The sequence below is a fragment of the Oncorhynchus keta genome, chromosome 34 (genome assembly GCF_023373465.1).
Source record: "Oncorhynchus keta strain PuntledgeMale-10-30-2019 chromosome 34, Oket_V2, whole genome shotgun sequence".
NCBI classification, from domain to species: Eukaryota; Metazoa; Chordata; class Actinopteri; order Salmoniformes; family Salmonidae; genus Oncorhynchus; species Oncorhynchus keta.
Window position 1 is genome coordinate 66,232,998 of NC_068454.1, and position 22,869 is coordinate 66,255,866.

At 42.7% G+C, this 22,869-nt stretch overlaps 1 protein-coding gene across 11 annotated transcripts in view; it reads right to left on the bottom strand.

Annotated features, from left to right (window-relative positions):
- The window catches only part of LOC118367720 (protein cordon-bleu-like), a 68,881-nt gene that overhangs the window by 34,459 nt on the left and 11,553 nt on the right, over window positions 1-22,869 (bottom strand). For 5 of the 11 annotated variants that reach the window (XM_052494464.1, XM_052494469.1, XM_035751335.2 and 2 more), the window contains 6 exons: window positions 8,219-8,434; window positions 4,994-5,204; window positions 2,934-3,162; window positions 1,969-2,013; window positions 1,302-1,390; window positions 758-835 (listed from right to left, as the gene is read on the bottom strand). In XM_052494464.1, the coding sequence (XP_052350424.1) occupies window positions 758-835; window positions 1,302-1,390; window positions 1,969-2,013; window positions 2,934-3,162; window positions 4,994-5,204; window positions 8,219-8,434 (868 nt within the window). Of the gene's footprint in view, window positions 1-757; window positions 836-1,301; window positions 1,391-1,968; window positions 2,014-2,933; window positions 3,163-4,993; window positions 5,205-8,218; window positions 8,435-12,411; window positions 12,576-16,601; window positions 16,729-22,677; window positions 22,792-22,869 lie in introns of those variants that run through there. The other 6 variants (XM_052494467.1, XM_052494468.1, XM_052494466.1 and 3 more) reach the window with 6 other exon arrangements.

Below are 22,869 nucleotides of genomic sequence, written 5' to 3' on the forward strand. Positions count from 1 at the left end.
AAATTACCTTCCCAACAGATAGCCTGTTCAATGTTTGCTCTAATATAATGTTTTAGCACACATGCACAAAACTATTCCCAAGAAACTGGCCCTACTGCTCTAACTACTATTGTATTACAAATGTACTATTAAATACATTATGTGTGTCACTGAGTAAAGCTGATCAAAGATTAAGCAATAATTCAAGACTGTAATTTATTTCAGGTTGACTTGCTGCAGAAACTTTAAATTCGTCAAGGTATTGTAATTGACTGAGGGGAATCAGAAGACACTTGTCAAGTCTGCCCTCTAGTGGTACATAAGCAGAACAGCTCTCATGAAATCAGCTATATCAAGAGGAGGAGGCACAGGCTGAAAAGTAGGGTTGCAAAATAATGGTAGCTTTCCCAAAATTCCTAGGTTTTCCAGAAATCCTAGTTGGAGAGTTCTGGATTTCCTGCTTATTCCCAACTGATTCTTGGAATTGTAGAACCAGGATTTCTGGAAAAACTGGGGGTTTTGGGAATGTTATGGGAATTTTGCAACCCATGTGTTTTAATTTTTGTGGGATATAAAATGCTATCTGTTACAATGTGGTGGGTGTTTGAACATCTACAAGAGAATAGAACTCAAAAGCATAATTTATCCTCCTGCAAAATGAATGGGATTGCACTTATTGAATGAGATTGGAGTATTGAAAGAAAATATAATGCAAGATGTCAATTACCACACCCAGACATTTCAGGAGGAGGAGGAGAGGAGGGTTAGTAGTACTTACATTGTAGTGTTTTTCAGTATTTTGAGTAATATTATTATCAAGACCATCCATGTCCATAGTAGGTGACTGTTCTTCAGTCTGAAATGGAACGTACATCTAACATGCAATACATCAGAATGCAACTACAATACAAGCAATACATGCAGTTATTTCAGTTATTTGACAGATGATAGCAGTACTCCTACAGCTCTAGGGTTAAAAAACCCTTTCCACAGGGACAGTCAAATCTATAAGACTAATTATTTTTATGGAAAGCCATCATGTTGAGCTCAAGAATAACAGTAGCTATTTAAGTAGAAGATTTAAGTACCAAATTATTCCAATCAAAAACAGAAAAAATATGCTTCCTTTTCCTGCATTTCCACATATAGTAGTAGTAAGTCAGCAGTTTAAAGTCAACTTGATCTGCAGACACACACTCTTAGTGAGTAGCCTATGCATGGTGCCTTGTAGTATTCTCTAGATGGTATTATGGTGCTAAGTTAGCCAAGCCAATGGGCTAAATGTCACTCTGTTGGAACACAAGCGAACTGTGCCGTCTTACCTTTGATTTCCTTCTGTTGAACTTTAAGAATCCGAGCAGGCCTTTCTTCTCGGCCCCACCGACACTTGAGGTGTTGGAACGGAAGTATTCTAACAATGAATGGACAGACAATAGGTTTCAGTTCACTCCGAAATGAAAGGGTTGGCCCACTGAGCTAAAAATATAGGCTTTCATTCATGCAGTTCATTCATTAACCAATGGAATGAAATAAACCACAGCTAGAACTATACTACTATACCCCATTACGCAAGCCATGTCAGTTATTAAAAGTTTAACGCATGCATACAACAAAAAGCATTCTCCATAAACACACACTCAAGCCTCTTTCTACAATCAGGCAGTTTCAACAGTAGATGGCACTGCAACTAAACTTTTCCAATATGACAGTGCACCTATTTTTCAACCTCTGAAAATAAATCTAACAAAACAGTCATAACACACTGTAAGCCAGAAGGAAAGGGAAATAACATTGACTGTATCTTAAATTTGATTTAAGATACGTAAAACAAACAAACAAAACAAGCGAGCTTTGTCCTACGAGGAGAAAAGGAACGGCAAAACGGGGTTAATGTGACTGTACAAGTGACTGTTAAGCTACAGGTAATGTCACTACAGCATTGTGGACGGGAACAATAAGCAGCATACAGCAGCATACAGACAGTAATACCTGGGTAATTTAGAGCAGGTGCAGAAGCCATTTTAGGTTGACGAACTGGAAATAATCACAGGATTTCAACATTAAGGGCCCGTAACAATGCAGACCATCCTTAACTATAAAAGATTCTCTCTTTATCAAAACTATGCAGCATTTCCGATGTCCTTGGCTATGCAATCCCCCACCCGCCCTAACAGAAAAGAGGGAAACAGTGAAACTATCAACAACACTGACTATGGTGTTTGACAACTGTGTCTAGTTTAACTCGAGCATCAGTACGTCTCACTAGGCTTTGTAGGTAGTGTTCGAATGACTAACCGTATATATTGCCTCTCTAAGGGCAGAGTCATAGGGGGCAGAGTACACACCCTGGAAGTCATGTGCTTATCGAAGCTCATTTAACCAAATATGTAAACACAAGCTCACTTATTATTTATTCTGCAGCGCCACCCTGATAAAATGAACTAGCCCAGACTGAATTACACTCCATGTAAACATTACAGGCGCAGATGTAGCTAGCTGCAGTAAGAAAGTAATGCATGTTACTTTGATTCAAAATAATCTCACGTGTGAGTGCTGATTATAGATGCAATCAGGGTTTAAAAGCGCGACAGAAAACAACAGAGAGAGCTCAAATTAAATATACGATTAAACAGGTTGAGAAGAATAAGAGGAACAGTAACAGTTTGTTAACAGAGATAGGTTGGTACAGTTAGCCTGATCTCAGATCTGTTTCTGATACAATGTCAACTCCTTAACATTACACACTTGATTTGATCTAGGACCAGGCTAACACTGTAGTTATCATGTGAGGATGTGGAGTAGCCTGGTCCCAGGTCTGTTTGTGCTGTCTTGTCAACTCCTATAATCATTGTAGTACCAATGACCATAGGATGACCATAGGAGTTGGCAAGAAACATGTCACCATTCTACAGGAAGAGGTAGAGGGAGATGTGGGTATAAGGTGGTTTATTTACCAAGAGTCTGGTCCAGTACGTACAGCTCTCTGATGCCTAGCTCACTCAGACACTTGTCCAGCTCCAGCTCGTGGTTGCTGACATTGTCCTTCAGCAGCAGAACATGGGACGGGTCAAACTCACACTTCTCACAGATGGCTGGGACCAGGCTCTCCAGGGGCACCAGGGGACTCACCCTCACCACCGCCTTCTGGCTCCTGTGGTAGTTCACCACCAGACGCACCGTTTTCTTTACAGGGAAGACAGAGTGACTTTAGTGCCAATGGATGGATGCAGTATTAGAGAGCATTAAAGAATCTCCTAGATTCAAATAGTATTCGTTTGACCTTGAGCTTGTCTGCAATCATGCCGATCTGGCACTTCAGGCAGGCTCAATCAAACGCTCAAAAATATACAATTTGAACCCAGGTCTAAGCTCAGTAATTAAATGGGACTTGAAAGTAAAAGGTCTCAGCAGTACACATCCAATGGGAAAAACTAGCATGGAAATATTGAGAGAGAGAGGGAGAGACAAAAGGTGGGTGTCAGACTCGTGGGATAAACCATAATTAACTAAAAACTTCACTCCACCTCACTTAAAAGAGGTTATGCTTTACTTTCAGCTGCTTTTCCCTTAGAATGTAGACATTTGTTGACCGACCTGGGGGGTCATTCAAGACTAGCACTTTGAGGTAACTGAGGCTGGGAGCCAAGTCGAGGCCTGACAGAGAGGGCCTGTGTGTGGGCAGCCAATGACTGGTCAGTCCCAGGGTGTTTGGTGTACCCATAGAGAGGGATCATAACAACAGTGCAAGAAGCACTAAGAGGGTTGAGGTGGTTGTTATGAAGAACACAGCTTGCATCCCAAATGGCACACAATTCCCTATATAGTGCACTACTTTTAACAAGGTCCCATAGGGATCTGGTAGTGCACTATAAGTAGTGCACTATATAGGAAGTAGGGTGCCATTTGGGACATACAACAAAGATACTGTTATCACGGAGGCCATGACAGTCACACACCAGTACACAATGTACAGACTTCAAGACTCTCCTTCCGAAAACATCATGTCAACCACTTACCAGTCAAGAGTGTGTAACAATCACAAGTACAACTGTTTTTGTGTGTGGCTCTTTGCTAATACTTACTGAGGCAACTTATAAAAAGAATCAAAGCATATTTTTAGGCAAAAATGTATCAAATGTTAGTGGAATACATAAAAATACATACATCGAAATCAATAGATTATTATGTATGCTTACTTAAATTTACACCACTCAGTTTCAAAGGAGGGGTTATACTGTACATGCTTATTACAAGTCATAAAATGCATTACAAGCACATCATAATGCATTATACCAGTTGGTTTTAAGTAAAGTGTTACCCACAGTTTTGATGACTCAGAGTGAAATAGTGTCAGACTATGGCCATCAGCCAAAGGGAGGTCAAAGGGAGATAGGGGGAGCAGGGCCACCAGGGCCAGTAAGGCCTGAGAGTAGAGTAGAAATAATGCATGGTAACTAAAGGTAAGGCTCTCATGAAAAATTCACATGCTAGGTAGGTAGGTAGGAGACACTGGAGACAGAGAGAGAAGACACTCAATCAGCCACCGAAAGCCGGTAATAATCCCACTGGTTTAGAGACTGGCTCTACAACACCTGCTGCCTACCTTAGCATGAGCCCTTTCGGGGTTTTGTGGCCTTTCCTGCTGCAACGATTTAGTGTCAAAAGGTAAAGAAGGGCGATCGCAATGGTTACATAGAGATTCATACATCACCTTTCCCAAGTGTCAAAGGTTAGGTTCAATGAATGCTGAAAACATCTTATTCAAAACAGTCAACGATACCCACCCGTGCACTACAACAACAAAATGCCCAGACCAGAACAACCTCGTTTCCAATAACTTCATGAAGTGCTACATACATGTGCATTCATGGAAGACTAAACAGAGGAAAACTATGAATCAGGTTACAATAAAACACAGCTAATTGCTTATTCAAACACAATGCAGCTACATATCCTCAGTAACAAACAAACACACACACACCTCTATATCAGGTCAGGATAAGTAGGTACTCACCTCTGGCACTTTAGGCGGAGGTTTCCGCACCACTTTGTCCTGCAACACTTTCTCCCTGATGCTTATGGCAACAACGTCCAGGGACCCCAGCAGGCTGTTGGGTTTGAAGGCTAGGGACAGGCCCTCGCTGGACAGCAGCTCCAGGGTGTGATATGCTGGGTTCAGGTGGTACCGGCTGCACAGATCCACCAACAGGTCCATGAGCGCTTTTCTGCACAGAGAGAGGCAAAAGCAGCACAAGAGTCACAGAAAGGAAGCCAGGTGGAGGTAGAGTCATAGGCTCGTCAGAGTAGAGTAGAGCGGAGCGGGACAAAGTAGACCAAGGTAAGTCCCTATTCCCTAGTTAGAGCACTTCTTTGACCAAGGACCACTACTTTTGACAAGACCGCTATGGGTTCTGGTCAAAAGTAGTGCACTATATAGGGAATAGGGTGCCGTTTGGGATGTGCCTTGACTGACAGATAGGGTTACCTCCTTTAGCTGTAATTACACTGGGTGATGCATAGGCAAGCACTCATGCCGCTCGGCTTACAGCATTAGATAAGAAGGCAAATTGGTACATAAAAGGCTGATTTAATGATCTGAACTTAGTGACGTTTTAGAAAGTTAAATGAATTACAGATAGGAAATCTAGCCTTAGTCAATTGACAATAAATTACCCATCTGATCTACCTACAATATATGTATGCAGGGATGGAAATTAAGCTAGCCTGAGGCTAGTACTTTGCAGATGGGGCTAGTAGAAAATGTGCCAAACTAGCCCATCAGGCAAGTGACATTTTGGATTTCAAATATCAAATGTCACAAATTTGGCTAGAAAATGTAACCTGGGCTAGTAAAAATTGCAGTCTACTAGCCCGACTGGCCAGTGTCCCAAATCCTTCACTTGAGAATGTAGAATGTCTTAATAAATCCTGATACAATGTTCTGTTTTTGAGCATCATATGAACTGTCATGTAATACAGAACATCAACTGACGAGGTGTCAAAGGGTAACTGTCAATCCAGGACAGAGAGAAACTCAAGGATGCTTTCTACTGCCTGCTGGGAGAAGACAGCTCATATGACCAAAGTGCTAAAGGGCTGCTCTGAACAACCAACACAAATACCAGGGCAAAGGTTTCTCATCACAAGTCTTACAACTGCATCATAATGCATTACACATTAGCTGTAGGATGGGGAGTTACGGTTCATTCGAAAATAACAATGTATTAATTTATACTACAACTTTCTTCTTAGAATAACATATCTAGCTAGCAAATGAGGCTTTGACAAGACACTGGAAACACAACACATTGATCTGTATTCCCTAACATAATGAAAACAGTGTGACAACTGTGACAAAACCCTTACACACCATAATGGAGAGGGTGTTGTCTGACTGCTTCCTGCACACATGAACCAGGAGATTACAAGACATTTATGACACCTGGATGAAACTCCCATGGGCTTTATCATGCACTTAGACAGCAAAACTGATTTCCCATAAATCAAATGACGGCTACACACACTTCATTTGGATTGTCCAGATTTTTCATCTGTAAATGCTCTACAGATAGTGTGACCATCTGTTGATAAGCAACTGTATGCTAAGGTTAGGGTTAGGTTAAGAATAAGGGTTAAGTTTAGGGTTAAGATAAGGTTTAAGGTCAGTGCTAGAGATGTGATTTGTGCTCAGTAAACATGTGAATCTATACTGAACAAAAATATAAATGCAACAATTTAAAATATTTTACTGAGTTGCAGTTCATATAAGGAAATGGATGTGGATCAGAAAACCAGTCAGGTCAAGACCCTGGTGAGGATGAGGACCACGCAGATGAGCTTCTCCGAGGCGCTTTCTAACAGTTTGTGCTGAAATTCTTTGTTTGTGCAAACGAAAGGGGCTCCCGAGTGGCGCAGCGGTCTAAGGCTCTGCATCTCAGTGATAGAGGAGTCACTACAGACCCTGGTATGATTCCAGGCTGTATCACAACTGGCCGTGATTAGGAGTCTCATAGGGCGGCACACAATTGGCCCAGCGTTGTCCGGGTTAGGGTTTGGCCGGGATAGGCCTTCATTGTAAATAAGATTTTGTTCTTTAACTGACTTTCCTAGTTAAATTAAATAAATGAAACCCACAGTCTCATCAGCTGTCCGGGTGGCTCGTCACAGACCATCCCGCAGGTGAAGAAGCCGGATGTGGAGGTCCTGGACAGGCGTGGTTACATTTGGTCTGCGGTTGTGAGGCCGGTTGGACGTACTGTCAAATTCTCTAAAACTATATTGGAGGTGGCTTATGGTAGAGAAATAAACATTCTCTGGCAACAGCTCTGGTGGAAATTCCTGCAGTCAGTATGCCAATTGCACTCTCGCTCAAAGCTTGAGACACCTTTGGCATTGTATTGTGTGATAAAACTACACATTCTGAAGTGACCTTTTATTGTCCCCAGCATCAGCTTCTTCATATGACACACCTGTCAGGTGGATGGATTATCTTGGCAAAGGAGAAATGTTCAATAACAGTAATGTAAACAAATTTGTGCATTACATTTGAAAGTAATAAGCTTTTTGTTCGTATTAGAAATGTTAATTGTATTTCTTCTCATGAAACATGGGACCCACACTTTACATGTTGTATTTATATTTTTGTTTAGTATAGATAGCTAGTTGAAATGTTACTGATAGTCTAAAGATGGACTATCCAAATGAAGTGTTACCCAAATTACTTGGCAAAGAGCATCACTCAGAGTAAAAGGCAATGGAAAAGACGGCCCCAAGTGAGAGAGATGACGACCACTGTATGAGCCTGATCCCAGATGTTTTTTTCTGTCCAGAGCAGTCAACAAGACTTCAGACAGACCTGGGACCACTGTCCAATATTGGTTCACAAAAAAAAAAAAAACTTTTAGAAACTCTCACATGCCACTCATTAACAGAGGCCCTTGTCTTGTTTTCTGCATGAGGGCTGGAGTCCTGGATGGCCTGGTCTGATTCACTCACTGCTCCAGCAGAAAGAGCGAGAGACCCTCATTAAGGCCAGAGCGGCTCTGGCAGGTCAGCTTCTCACATACTGATTCTGGGCCACTGAGGGAACCTTGAAAAGGCCTCTCTGATCAGATACCAAACAGGGCCACATCCACATACATAGCAGAATCTGTGAATTGAGGGCCGAAGGGGAAATGTGTACGTGTGCATATGTGACGTGTGTGTGTATGTGTTGGTGTGTGCGTGTGTTGCCTCTCACCTGCCGTCCACTGTGCTGCTGGTCTGGTAGCCTTGAGGCAGAGTGATATGGAGGTCTACGCTAGTCCTCATCATGTTCTCCTTGGTGTCCATCACCATGCTGCCCATACTGCCCTGCGCTGAGCCTCCCCCATCAGGCACGGCGTTACGGAAGATTCTCCTGGGGGCAGGCTCGGGGGCCGGGGGCGGAGGAGGGGCTCGGGACTTCATCCTCTTCCTGGGGGACAGACAGAGGTTAAACACTTCTTATGGCTGGGGGCAGTATTAAGTAGCTTGGATGAATAAGGTGCCCAGAGTAAACTGCCTGTTACTCAGGCCCAGTTGCTAATACACTGCTCAAAAGAATAAAGGGAACACTAAAATAACACATCCTAGATCTGAATGAATGAAATATTCTTATTAAATACTTTTTCTTTACATTGTTGAATGTGCTGACAACAAAATCACACAACAATTATCAATGGAAATCAAATTTATCAACCCATGGAGGTCTGGATTTGGAGTCACACTCAAAATTAAAGTGGAAAACCACACTACAGGCTGATCCAACTTTGATGTAATGTCCTTAAAACAAGTCAAAATGAGGCTCAGTAGTGTGTGTGGCCTCCATGTGCCTGTATGACCTCCCTACAACGCCTGGGCATGCTCCTGATGAGGTGGCGTATGGTCTCCTGAGGGATCTCCTCCCAGACCTGGACTAAAGCATCCGCCAACTCCTGGACAGTCTGTGGTGCAACGTGGCGTTGGTGGATGGAGCGAGACATGATATCCCAGATGTGCTCAATTGGATTCAGGTCTGCTTTCTTCTTGCAGGCACTGCTGACACACTCCAGCCACATGAGGTCTAGCATTGTCTTGCATTAGGAGGAACACAGGGCCAACCGCACAAGCATATGGTCTCACAAGGGGTCTGAGGATCTCATCTCGGTACCTAATGGCAGTCAGGCTACCTCCGGCGAGCACATGGAGGGCTGTGCGGCCCCTCAAAGAAATACCACCCCACACCATGACTGACCCACCGCCAAACCGGTCATGCTGGAGGATGTTGCAAGCAGCAGAACGTTCTCCACGGCGTCTCCAGACTCTGTCACGTCTGTCACATGTGCTCAATGTGAACCTGCTTTCATCTGTGAAGAGCACAGGGTGCCAGTGGCAAATTTGCCAATCTTGGTGTTCTCTGGCAAATGCCAAACGTCCTGCACGGTGTTGGGCTGTAAGCACAACCCCCATCTGTGGACGTCGGGCCCTCATACCACCCTCATGAAGTCTGTTTCTGACCGTTTGAGCAGACACATGCACATTTGTGGCCTGCTGGAGGACATTTTGCAGGGCTCTGGCAGTGCTCCTCCTGCTCCTCCTTGCTCAAAGGCGGAGGTAGCGGTCCTGCTGCTGGGTTGTTGCCCTCCTACGGCCTCTTCCACGTGTCCTGATGTACTGGCCTGTCTCCTGGTAGCGCCTCCATGCTCTGGACACTACGCTGACACACAGCAAACGTTCTTGCCACAGCTCGTATTATTGTGACGTCCTGGATGAGCTGCACTACCTGAGCTAATTGTGTGGGTTGTAGACTCCGTCTCATGCTACCACTAGAGTGAAAGCACCGCCAGCATTCAAAAGTGACCAAAACATCAGCCAGGAAGCATAGGAACTTAGAAGTGGTCTGTGGTCACCACCTGCAGAACCACTCCTTTATTGGGGGTGTCTTGCTAATTGCCTATAATTTCCACCTGTTGTCTATTCCATTTCCACAACAGCATGTGAAATTTATTGTCAATCAGTGTTGCTTCCTAAGTGGGCAGTTTGATTTCACAGAAGTTTGATTGACTTGGAGTTACATTGTGTTGTTTAAGTGTTCCCTTTACTTTTTTGAGCAGTGTATATGCATAGTATTAGTATACTTGGATAGAAAACACTCTGAAGTTTCTAAAACTGTTTGAATGATGTCTGTGAGTATAACAGAACTCATATGGCAGGCAAAAACCTGAGAAAAAAATCCAACCAGGAAGTGGGAAATCTGAGGTTTGTAGTTTTTCAAGTCATTGCCTATCGAATATACAGTGTCTATGGGGTCATATTGCACTTCCTAAGGCTTCCACTAGATGTCAACAGTCTTTAGAACCTTGTTTGATGCTTCTACTGTGAAGGAGGGGGGAATAAGAGCTGAATGAGTCAGAGGTCTGCCAGAGTGACATGGGCTGATCATGCATGCTCACGTTTGACATGTTTCTACGAACTGCAATATGACTTTTCATCTGAACTTTCGCCAGGACTTGCCCGCGCTCCGTGTTTGGATTGTGTACTAAACGCGCAAACAAAAAGGAGGTATTTGGACATAGATTATGGACTTTATCGAACAAATCAAACATTTATTGTGGAACTGGGATTCCTGGGAGTGCATTCTGATGAAGATCATCAAAGGTAAGTGAATATTTATAATGCTATTTCTGACTTCTGTTGACTCCACAACATGGCGGATATCTGTATGGCTTGTTTTGTTGTCTGAGCGCTGTACTCAGATTATTGCATGGTGTGCTTTTTCGGTAAAGCTTTTTTGAAATCTGACACAGCGGTTGCATTAAGGAGAACTTTATCTAAAGTTACATGCATAACACTTGTATCTTTTATCAATGTTTATTATGAGTATTTCTGTAAATTGATGTGGCTCTCTGCAAAATCACAGGATGTTTTGGAAGCAAAACATTACTGAACGTAAAGCACCAATGTAAACTGAGATTTTTTGATAAAAATATTAACTTTATCGAACAAAACATACATGTATTGTGAAGATCACAATACATGTATTGATGAAGATCATCAAAGGTTAGTGATTCATTTTATCTCTATTTCTGCTTTTTGTGACTCCTCTCTTTGGCTGCAAAAATGGCTGTGTTATTCTGTGACTAGGTGCAGACCTAACATAATCGTTTGGTGTGCTTTTGTCGTAAAGCCTTTTTGAAATCAGACACTGTGGTGGGATTGACAACAAGTTTATCTTTAAAATGGTGTAAAATACTTGTACGTTTGAGTAATTTTAATTATGAGATTTCTGTTGTTTTGAATTTGGCGCCCTGCACTTTCACTGCCTGTTGTCATATCAATCCCGTTAGCGGGATCTAAGCCATAAGAAGTTAAGGCATAAGGTTAGGGGTATGGCTAAGTTTTGGGTTAAGATTAGTTTTACAATCAGATATTTTAGAGCAAAATTGGCATTTGCAGATTGGCCTGATTGTGGCAACCTAGAGAAATGAATGTTGTTTTCTCCCAGAAAAGGCAGTCCGGTCGTCATGGTGAAAGCAAAATAGAATAGACAAGATTTCGCACTACTTTGCCGTTTTGTGCTGGGATAGGTGACAACAAACACAAGAGGCAACTTGAATGGCAAGTTGTCTTTCAGAGAGATTACTTAAAAGCAAGTCTGTCTCCAGATATGTAAAGGTTGTTTATTGGTTGTCAGGGTCACAATGGTCCGTGTTGATGTGATGTTCCATTCAAATCTGACACCAAGGAATTTCCTTATCATGATTTGTTCATTATTATAAAAACTTAACGCAGTTATCTTGTTTTATAAATACTTTTTTAACAAAGGTGCTCCACAAGCCTTTGGGTTTGTAACCCCTCCTGCACACTCTTTTCATTTGCCTTTTAAACTTTTATCATATTGTTTTGTAGTTTCTTTTGTGAAAATAAATAGAACAATTATTTTATACAGTACAGATATGTAACCATCTAAACACACAAGGATAAAGATAACCAGCATGCATTGCAATTCATCCACACTCATGTCTGTCGCATTACAATGTTTTTCTATTGTCTGTCATTTTACTGTATAATGCTTCATGCTTCAATATATAAATTAGAGTAGAGGCATAAAAAACCTTTTCAACGTTTCTTGAGCACAGGCGGCACCGCTACACTGCACCAAAATACATGCCGCTAACTGCACTGATAGCAGGACTTTGAGAGAAGATGATGTAAATCATTAGTGGTCCTAACTTTCACTATACCTGACTATGTACAGTATTTGACACGTGTCAGAGGAACAAATTGTAGCTTTGTCTCAGCACACACCATTATCTTGACTATAATATACCGTTTACAATGATTCATGCTTTTTCCCTTATAGGTATGTTGAATAGCTACACACTTTCTCCCTACTGAGCAAACAACAGTATGAGATAAATCTGCACCACTCACGTCAAGTCAGTCCTTGGGCTTTCGATTAAGCGTTCTGTATATCAGTCCGTGTTTATGTTTATAAATCCTTCCCAAGGACTACAGGGAAAAGGTCTCTTCTAGGAGCCTTGAAGACACCTTGTTCTTTGAAGGTGGAGAGTAGGCATGCATGTGAACATTCAACAAACCACTGTGCTTGGACTCTAACCTCACCTAAATTAATTATTAATAACTAAGTCCGGCATCCATACACCGCCACAGAGCAATTGAACCATTGAAATACAATTGTTCCAAACACTACAGAGAGGGCGATTAAATGAAAATAACTTCTTGATCAAAACCAGTGTAGTGTGGTATACCAATATGAATGGGTCAGGTAGACACTGCACCTGTGTGTTTGAAATTGGGGCAACAACTTGCACATCTCCGCTCAAGACAGATCTTAGTGTGCCCTTGTCTCCAGCCCAGGACCCATTGAGTCAGCCAACACACACACACACACACACACACACACACACACACACACACACACACACACACACACACACACACACACACACACACACACACACACACACACACACACACAAAGAACCTTTTCGGGCAAAGAGAGAGTCTCCCAAAGAGAGAAGGAAACTCCGTTACTGAGCTGGGCGGTAAGTGCAGCTTCCTCAGTGATAATCAGTGACTGGGTTACAAATGGACCTTTCACAGAACCACTCAGTCCGCTCTCTCCACTTCATTGGCCAGTTATGAAAGGAATCAACCCAAGATATTTTTTTAACTGAACACAAAATCCAATGGAAACACATACAAGATTTTGTTGAACGACTGCAAGAAGGTCACTTCTAGTGACTTTTTAAAAGGACATTGTAATCCAAAATGCATGAAAATGTAATTATGTTCTCTTCCTTTGAAACTCATCTGTAAATCAAGGACAGTTTCATTTTCTCTTGAGCTCAGTGATATCACCAGCCAATTCTATATGAACCCTCAAAATAATTTAGCTAGCTTAACGTTACTGTATCTTAGCTAACAATTATAATAGGGTTGGCTATACTTTCAGGATTACAAGATAGCTAGCTAGTTACCTTGGAGGTTTCTTGGATGATCTGATGAGAATCTGAGGACGATTTATAACTAACTTTCCACAGGGCACAAATGTCAATTCAGTGTCTATTCCATGTTGGTTCAACTTAATTTCATATCTGTAAGGTCCCTCAATCGAGTAATGAATTTCAAGCACAGACACAAATCACAAAGACAAGGTAGGTTTTTCAATGCCTAGCAAAGAAGGACACAGTTTGGTAGAGGTGTAAAACATTTTTTTTTTCATGTAACATCCCTTTGAGCAAATAAATTAACTTTTTGTCCCGAATACAAAGCGTAATGCTTGGGGCAAATCAAACACGTCACTGAGTACCACTCTTCATATTTTCAAGCATGGTGGTGGCTGCATCATGTTATGGGTATGCTTGTCATTGGCAAGGAGTAGCCCAAATCTACACTGGAGTTGCATACCACGACAACATTATATGTAACCGAGTGACCCCGGTTACAGTTTTGACTTAAATCAGCTTGGAAATCTAGAGCAAGACTTGATGATTGTTAGACAGCCATTTTCATCAGGCAATTTGAATAATGTTTTAAAGAATAATGGGCAAATATTGTACAGTCCAGATGTGCAAAGCTCTTAGAGACTTACCCAAAAAGACATACAGCTGTAATTATTGTAGGATTACATTGCAGTAGGGATTGTCAGAGATAGTGTAACCATAGTGTAACTATGATATGGTCAACAACATCCCCCAACAGTACAGCACAGGGGACTACAGTAGGGAGTAGCCAGTGACTAACAAACCAGCTAGGTGTTGAGAGGAGTGGCCGTCTACTGCTATAAACCTAACCTAGCTGTTTAGACCCAGTGGGAGTGTGTAAGCATCACAACAAGCCCCACAGCACAGGAACTGCAGTAGCTGTAGGTTATCTAGCTAACCAGTGAATAGATACTACTTCTATAACCTGGCAATTTGTTACCCTGGTGTTGTGTTAGACTGATTACGAGATTAGTCTCTGTGTGCATGGGACTGTTCACATTCCAAGGCCCAAATAAGGCTCTGCTCCCCTCTAGGCAACTATCCAGATAGAATAAGTCAACCCCTCTGTGCTCTTTCTGCCACAGGCTCAAGTTCATATCAATAATGCTCTCTGTTGTATTGGACAACAATAAAGGAAGCAGTGAGTCAGTGGGAGATACAACTCACTGGCTAACTCTGCAAGGAAAGACTGATAAGAGCTTGTACTGTATGAGGTTCTTACGTTATCCTGACAAAATAATTCTGGAAATATAAATATTCCTTCCTTCCCTGGGTCTTATTAAAATAGTGGAATATGTTAGTAGAGTTTGGGACTGTAGTGTATTAGAAGCAGGAGACTGTTTAGACCTGATGAAGAGAGGCGCGCACAATGACGACCTGTCATTTTAGAAGATGAAGGTAGGGGAAACACTAGCTGCATCCCAAATGGCACCCTAATCTTTACATGGTGCATCACTTTTGAGCAGAGCTCTATAGGCCCTGGACAATCTAAAGTAGTGCACTATAAAGTGGATAGTGTGCCATTTGGAACACCTGTCATGGCCCGTTCTATGCAACACAATGGGATTAGCCCCAAACAATGGGTGCACTATTCTCTAAAAAGTAGGAATTGTGAATTTAGGCATACTACGGAGTAATAAAACAAAAGTGACCCATTTCACTCCAACAGACATTTATTTTACTGACCATAATTAGCATATGAAATACCTGCATATTATTAGTAACTACATACTATACTACATATGAACTAGGATCCTATTGGAACATACTGCTATTTGTGTACTGTGTGTGAGATAAAGGAAAATCTTAATAATCTATTTCCTGACATTAGTGCTTTTCTTAGCATACAATAATATGAAAGTTCTGATCAAAATATATACATTGAACATTTTATTTAAAAATGTATTAATAATAATATGAAGGGACATAGGAGAATAAACAAGTAAATATCAGGAAATAAATTACTTATTTGGGTAATTATGTAGTCCACCCCATTGTGCCTATTGTCTGCTAAAGCAGCTTGATCTGGTTTTAGAAATCTTTGGCCATCTCATTTGGGATCTTTTAATTCCACAACAGACTAGCTATTGATTAAGGACTGAGGGGAAAAAAACTGCCTTCATTTGGAAGGTGTCCAAGTGCTGAGAGAAAGAGTCAGCACACATCAATGAGAGACTGGATTGCTACTAGCGTTCCCATAGACTTCCAGTAATTGAGACGACGATCTACATGTATTTAAAAACTCGGCAGAATCGCGGCAGAAATATATATAAAGTCTCCTGAGTGACACAGCGGTCTAAGGCACTGCATCACAGTGCTTGAGGAGTCACTACAGACCTGGGTTCGATCCCAGGCTGTGTCGCAGCTGGCTGCGACCGGGAGACCGATGAGGCGGGGCACAACTGGCCCAGCATCGTCCGGGTTAGAGGAGGGTTTGGCCTGCCGGGATGTCCTTGTCCTACCCTGCTCTAGCGAATCCTGTGGAGGCACATTGGTGTGGCTAGCTTCTGGGTTAAGTGAGCAGTGTGTCAAGATGCAGTGCAGCTAGGCAGGGTTGTGTTTCGGAGGCCGCATGTCTCTCGACCTTCGCCTCTACCGAGTCTATACGGGAATTAATGGGACAAGACTAACTATCAATTGGATACCACGAAAAAGGGGTAAAAAGTAAAGTACAAAACATTTTTTAACTAATACACACACACACGTCAAAGGTTTGGACACACCTACTCAAAGGGTTTTTGTTTATTTGTACTATTTTCAACATTGTAGAATAATAGTGAAGCCATCAAAACAAAGTGAAGCTGGTTGAGATAATGCCAAAAGTGTGCAAAGCTTCCATCAAGGCAAAGGGTGGCTACTTTGAAGAATCTCAATTATATTTTAATTTGTTTAACACTTTTTTGGTTACTACATCATTCCACATGTGTTATTCATAGTTGATGTGTTCACTGTAATTCTACAATGTAGAAAATAGTAGAGATAAAGAAAACCCTGGAATAAGTAGGTGTGTCCAAAATTTTGACTGGTACTGTATACTAAATTACTTCATATTTTTTGCAGCGGTTGCAACAATTTAGAGTCACCTCTGCTAAAATAATATAGGGAAAACACTACCTTAAGAAGCTCTTTAACCCTTCCACACGTTAGAACCAATGCTATTCTTGTCGGTTGTCACTTGAGTTTCCCCCTTATTGAGCAGAGGACAGACAGTGAATACCCTCAGCCACTCCACAGAGCAACAATGGCAGCATGCTCTCTGGGAGCCATGGTGTTCTCATAGCAACCTATATTTACACCACTAGGAGAGAGAGACTTGCTCTCTATTTGGTGGCAGCTGGGTATTTATGACATATGCTGCAAAAAGTGAATGACCCACATGCATCTAGGGGACATTTGAGCTCCACAAAGGCATTTGTTTGCAGTTGCTAAGAGCATGCAGCTTCCTAATTCAGCATATGCCCCCACTCTCAAATTACAATCTTCGAAGGGTAGACTAAAGCCCACCCTGTTTTATTGCTGAGATGGCAAGGACTTCATTGGCTTTCTGATGATAACAACCTGGCCAGTGAATTCTCTGAAGTGTCCATTTAAAACTCTATTTGGCTCTACTACAATACAATACACAGTTCTCCGAGAACAGTAACACGGAAAACACCAACAGGTAGCCTAAAGTCAAATCTGTATAATATGTACCAAGAAGTAGATGATGGTTGTATTGGTTTTAAAATGAAAACATAAGCCAATTAATATTTTCATATAAACTCTCACTGTCAACTGCATTTATTTTCAGCAAACGTAACATGTGTAAATATTTGTATGAACATAGGGTTCAACAAATGAGACATAAACTGAACAAGTTCCACAGACATATGACGAACGGAAATGTAATAATGTGTCCCTGAACAAAGGGGGGTCAAAATCAAAAAGGAACAGTCAGTATCTGATGTGGCCACCAGCTGCATTAAGTACTGCAGTGCATCTCCTCCTCATGGACTGCACCAGATTTGCCAGTTCTTGCTGTGAGATGTTACCCCACTCTCCCACCAAGGCACCTGCAAGTTCCTGGACATTTCTGGGGGGAAAGGCCCTAGCCCTCACCCTCTGATCCAACAGGTCCCAGACGTGCTCAATGGGATTGAGATTGGGGCTCTTCGCTGGCCATGGCAGAACACTGATATTCCTGTCTTGCAGGAAATTACGCACAGAATGAGCAGTATGGCTGGTGGCATTGTCATGCTGGAGGGTCATGTCAGAATGAGCCTGCAGGAAGAGTACCACATGAGGGAGGAGGATGTCTTCCCTGTAACGCACAGCGTTGAGATTGCCTGCATTGACAACAAGCTCAGTCCGATGATGCTATGATACACCACCCCAGACCATGACGGACCCTCCACCTCCAAATCGATCCCACTCCAGAGTACAGGCCTCGGTATAACGCTCATTCCATCGCCGATAAAAGTTAATCTGACAATCACCCCTGGTGAGACAAAACCGTGACTCGTCAGTGAAGAACACTATTTGCCAGTCCTGTCTGGTCCAGCGACGGTGGGTTTGTGCCCATAGGCGACGTTGTTGCCGGTGATGTCTGGTGAGGACCTGCCTTACAACAGGCCTAAAAGCCCTCAGTCCAGCCTCTCTCAGCCTATTGCGGACAGTCTGAGCACTGATGGAGGGATGTGCGTTCCTGGTCTAACTCGGGCAGTTGTAGCGCCGTCTTAGGCGTCTCACAGTACGGACATTGCAATTTACTGCCCACATCTGCAGTCCTCATGCCTCCTTGCAGCATGCCTAAGGCATGTTCACACAGATGAGCAGGGACCATGGGCATCTTTCCTTTGGTGTTTTTCAGAGCCAGTAGAAAGGCCTCTTTAGTGTCCTAAGTTTTCATAACTGTGACCTTAATTGCCTACCATCTGTAAGCTGTTAGTGTCTTAACAACCATTCCACAGGTGCATGTTCAATAATTATTTATAGTTCATTGAGCATGGGAAAGTGTTTAAACCCTTTACAATGAAGATCTGTGAAGTTATTTGGATTTTTACGAATTATCTTTGAAAGACAGGGTCCTGAAATAGGGACATTTCATTTTTTGCTGAGTTTATTTGCCTTGCGGTTTTCATTATGTTTAGGTCATGGTTCGTGGTGTCTCAAGTTTTTTGGGGTGTATTATTTTTGTTGCGTATAGATTTAAAACGTGTCCCCTTTAGGACAATGATAGCTGGTGAGTCACTATGAAGGGTAATGTGGGTGTTTCGGTTGTAGAATATGTAGAGGGTGTAACAGGGTATATTCCGTTGCAGTCCAGAGTACTCCAACATCAGACACTTCTTGCCCCGCCCCCCACAGCCTCTTCCCAAATGCCATGCTCTATCATTACACACCCACACACCATGCTCAGAATACTCCGGCTCTGCTAGCTTTGGACTGTTCCAAAGCTGCTGGTTCTGGGAGGGACAGGACTATACTGACTGTAACCACATCTCTGAGGGAACAAGTGAACTCAGCTCCTCTTGCTCTAACACAGGTGCCTTCTGGGATCAATTACTCATTGGCAGTAAGAGAGAGATTCATGAATAAGAGAAGAGCATCTCTGGGCTGCCGTTCTCTCTGACATCCACCTAAGGGAGAGGCAGAGGCAACACTTGTCGTACTGTAACAAAATCAGACACCACCCCTCTTCCCTTCACAGTAGTCAGAGACATGTAAGCTAGGTGCCTAGGCCTGGTCATCTGCTCCTGACTGGTTGGTGATTAGGGCTGCCTGGTCTATGTATGACTGGTGGTGAGACATCACATAAGTAATTACAGCCACAGGAAAAAACAGCCAACATATTCACTTCAACTAAACACTCTTAGAAAACAGGGTTCTTTGGCTGTTTTTTGGTTCCAGGTAGGATCCTTTGGGTTCCATGTAGAACCCTCTGTGGGTAGGGTTTTACATGGAACCCAAAAGGGTTCAAACCCGGAACCAAAAAGGGTTCTTCAAAGGGTTCTCCTATGGGGACAGCCGAAGAGCCCTTTTAGGTGCTATATAACACCGTTTGTGTGTATGCATGCCGCCTACCTAGCGAACAAATAATGACAAAGCATCCTCACTTCAAAGTACCTCAGGAATGTCTTAATGCAACTATTAAATAGAGCAAACACCACAGAGCACCAGCAGTGTTCTGAAGTCATTTCAGAAGTAGGCTATTGACACAACAAATACATACAACTATAGTTTACTGATAAGACACATGGCTGAGTGGACCAAACAAAGCCTCTGAAGCCAGATGGTGCAGTGCTAAGTTAATAGGGTCATTTCTTTAGCATCCCATATTACTGCAGATACATCTGTGTCCCAAAGGGCACCCTATTTCTATATAGTGCACAACTTTTGACCAGGATCCATAGGGCTTTGATCAAAAGTAGGGCACTATGTAGAGAATAGGTTGCTATTTGGGAAGCAGACTAAGTCTCTGCTCTAATCCACTGACCGCTTCAGACCATGGTCTTAGACTAACAACTCTCACTTAGCCATGACCCATGTCATGAGAAGACCTGTCCCCTTTAATAGAGACCGTGTTCCACGTGTATCTGGACAGGATTCAGTCCCTCTCAATCCCAGACAGAACCTAATCTTAGAGGATTGCACATGCCAGTGCAAACAAGAGAAGCCTATACTGTATAGCCTACCCTATACACCAGATCTGCATCCCTACAGTATATAGTGCACTACTTTTGACCAGAGCCCTATGGGCCATGGCCAAAAGTAGTGCACTATATAGGGAATAGTGTGCCATTTGAGATGCAGACCAGGATTATACTGTATAACCTGGCCCTCTAGACCAGCTGCTGTGTGTGTGAAACCATCCCTGGTGGAGGGTAATATCCCACAGGACAGGGAGTAGAGCACTGAGCAGCGGGGACTGGGGAGGGAGGGAACAGAACAGCAGGAAATAACAATTAGTTTGTTCCATACTCCCTCAATTAACAATGCTCTGCTGCAGGGAAGAACTCAGAGAAACAATATTATACCACTCCTCTTTTAGACATAGACACTTCCAGTAACAGAATGAGACTAACATATGATTATGGTATTTGTTAAATAAGGGGAGGCTACTGGAGTAAAGGTGTGAAGGGGGAAATAGCTGTAAACAGTGGCAAACTAGTGTCCGTACTAGCATCACCGTATGATAACCTAAAGCATCACTAGAACCAACAGCTGCTCTTCCTCTTACTCAGACTCTGCCATCCACAGTGTGATGGTGCAGGTGAAATAACAATCACAACCATCCAAACCAGCCAATATAAGAACATGGCCATTAATGAACTCAAGATTACTACCACACCTAACCTAGTCTTTGGGGGCTTGTCTCAACTGTACTGTAGAGTCGTGGCCAAAAGTTTTGAGAATGACACAAATATTAATTTTCACAAAGTCTGCTGCCTCAGTTTGTATGATGGAAAATTGCATATACTCCAGAATGTAATGAAGAATGATCAGATGAATTGCAATTAATTGCAAAGTCCCTCTTTGCCATGCAAATGAACTGAATCCCCAAAATATGTTTCCACTGCATTTCAGCCCTGCCACAAAAGGACCAGCTGACATCATGTCAGTGATTCTCTCATTAACACAAGTATTGAGTATTGAAGAGGACAAGGCTGGAGATCACTCGGTCATGCTGATTGAGTTTGAATAACAGACTGGAAGCTTCAAAAGGAGGGTGGTACTTGGAATCATTGTTCTTCCTCTGTCAACCATGGTTACCTGCAAGGAAACACGTGCTGTCATCATTGCTATGCACAAAAAGGGCTTCACAGGCAAGGATATTGCTGCCAGTAAGATTGCACCTAAATCAACCACTTATCGGATCATCAAGAACTTCAAGGAGAGCGGTTCAATTGTTGTGAAGAAGGCTTCAGGGAGGCCAAGAATGTCCAGCAAGTGCCAGGACAGTCTCCTAAGGTTGATTCAGCTGCGGGATCGGGGCACCACCAGTACAGACCTTGCTCAGGAATGGCAGCAGGCAGGTGTGAGTGCATCTGCACACACAGTGAGGCGAAGACTTTGAGGATGGCCTGGTGTCAAGAAGGGCAGCAAAGAAGCCACTTCTCTCCAGGAAAAACACCAGGGACAGACTGATATTCTGCAAAAAGTGCAGGGATTGGACTGCTGAGGACTGGGGTAAAGTCATTTTCTCTGATGAATCCCCTTTCCGATTGTTTGGGGCATCCGGAAAAAAGCCTGTCCGGAGAAGACAAGTTGAGCGCTACCACCAGTCCTGTGTCATGCCAACAGTAAAGCATCCGGAGACCATTCATGTGTGGGGTTGCTTCTCAGCCAAGGGAGTGGGCTCACTCACAATTTTGCCTAAGAACACAGCCATGAATAAAGAACGAGTGCAACTTCTCCCAACCATCCAGGAACAGTTTGGTGATGAACAATGCCTTTTCCAGCATGATGGAGCACGTTGCCATAAGGCAAAAGTGATAACTAAGTGGCTCAGGGAACAAAACATTGATATTTTAGGCCCATGGCCAGGAAACTCCCCAGACCTTAATCTCAATGAGAACTTGTGGTCAATCCTCAAGAGGCGGGTGAACAAACAAAAACCCACAAACTCCAAGCATTGATTATGCAAGAATGGGCTGCCATCAGTCAGGATGTGGCCCGGAAGTTAATTGACAGCATGCCAGGGCGGATTGCAGAGGTCTTGAAAAAGAAGGATCAACACTGCAAATATTGACTCTATGCATTAACTTCATGTAATTGTAAATAAAAGCCTTTGACACATATGAAATGCTTGTAATTATACTTCACTATTCCATAGTAACATCTGACAAAAATATCTAAAGACACTGAAGCAAGCAAACTTTGTGGAAATGAATGCGTCATTCTAAAATCTTTTGGCCACGACACAGATCAGTCTTCAACACAAACCCACCTACCACACAATCCTAAGACTACACAGTCTGACAGTGGCCTAAAATAGGTCCTGTAGCTTAGTGCTCAACATGTGTTGAAACAGCCCCTCATGTCCACAATTCACTAGAGCACACTGCAACTAGTCAGCAGACTGCTGTAGAGTAATGACTCACTTAAAAAATGTTGCCCTCTTGACTACAATAACCTACATAACATTTAAAAGCAATCAATTCCCTAAATTGGTATACGTGTGTGTGTACATGATTATGATGTAACCTACCAATAAGTTGAAACATATCCTCTTCAAAACTGCGTAAACAAGTCGTAACTACGTAAACAATAGTAAAACTAGATCGGTCAGGTCCCAACACAGCATGTGCACTGAAGAGTCCATGGAAGTAATTAATCTGCTGCGTGTGGTGGCAGTCAGAACTATTTATAAAGACTAGTGCCAGGCAGTCATAGAACTATT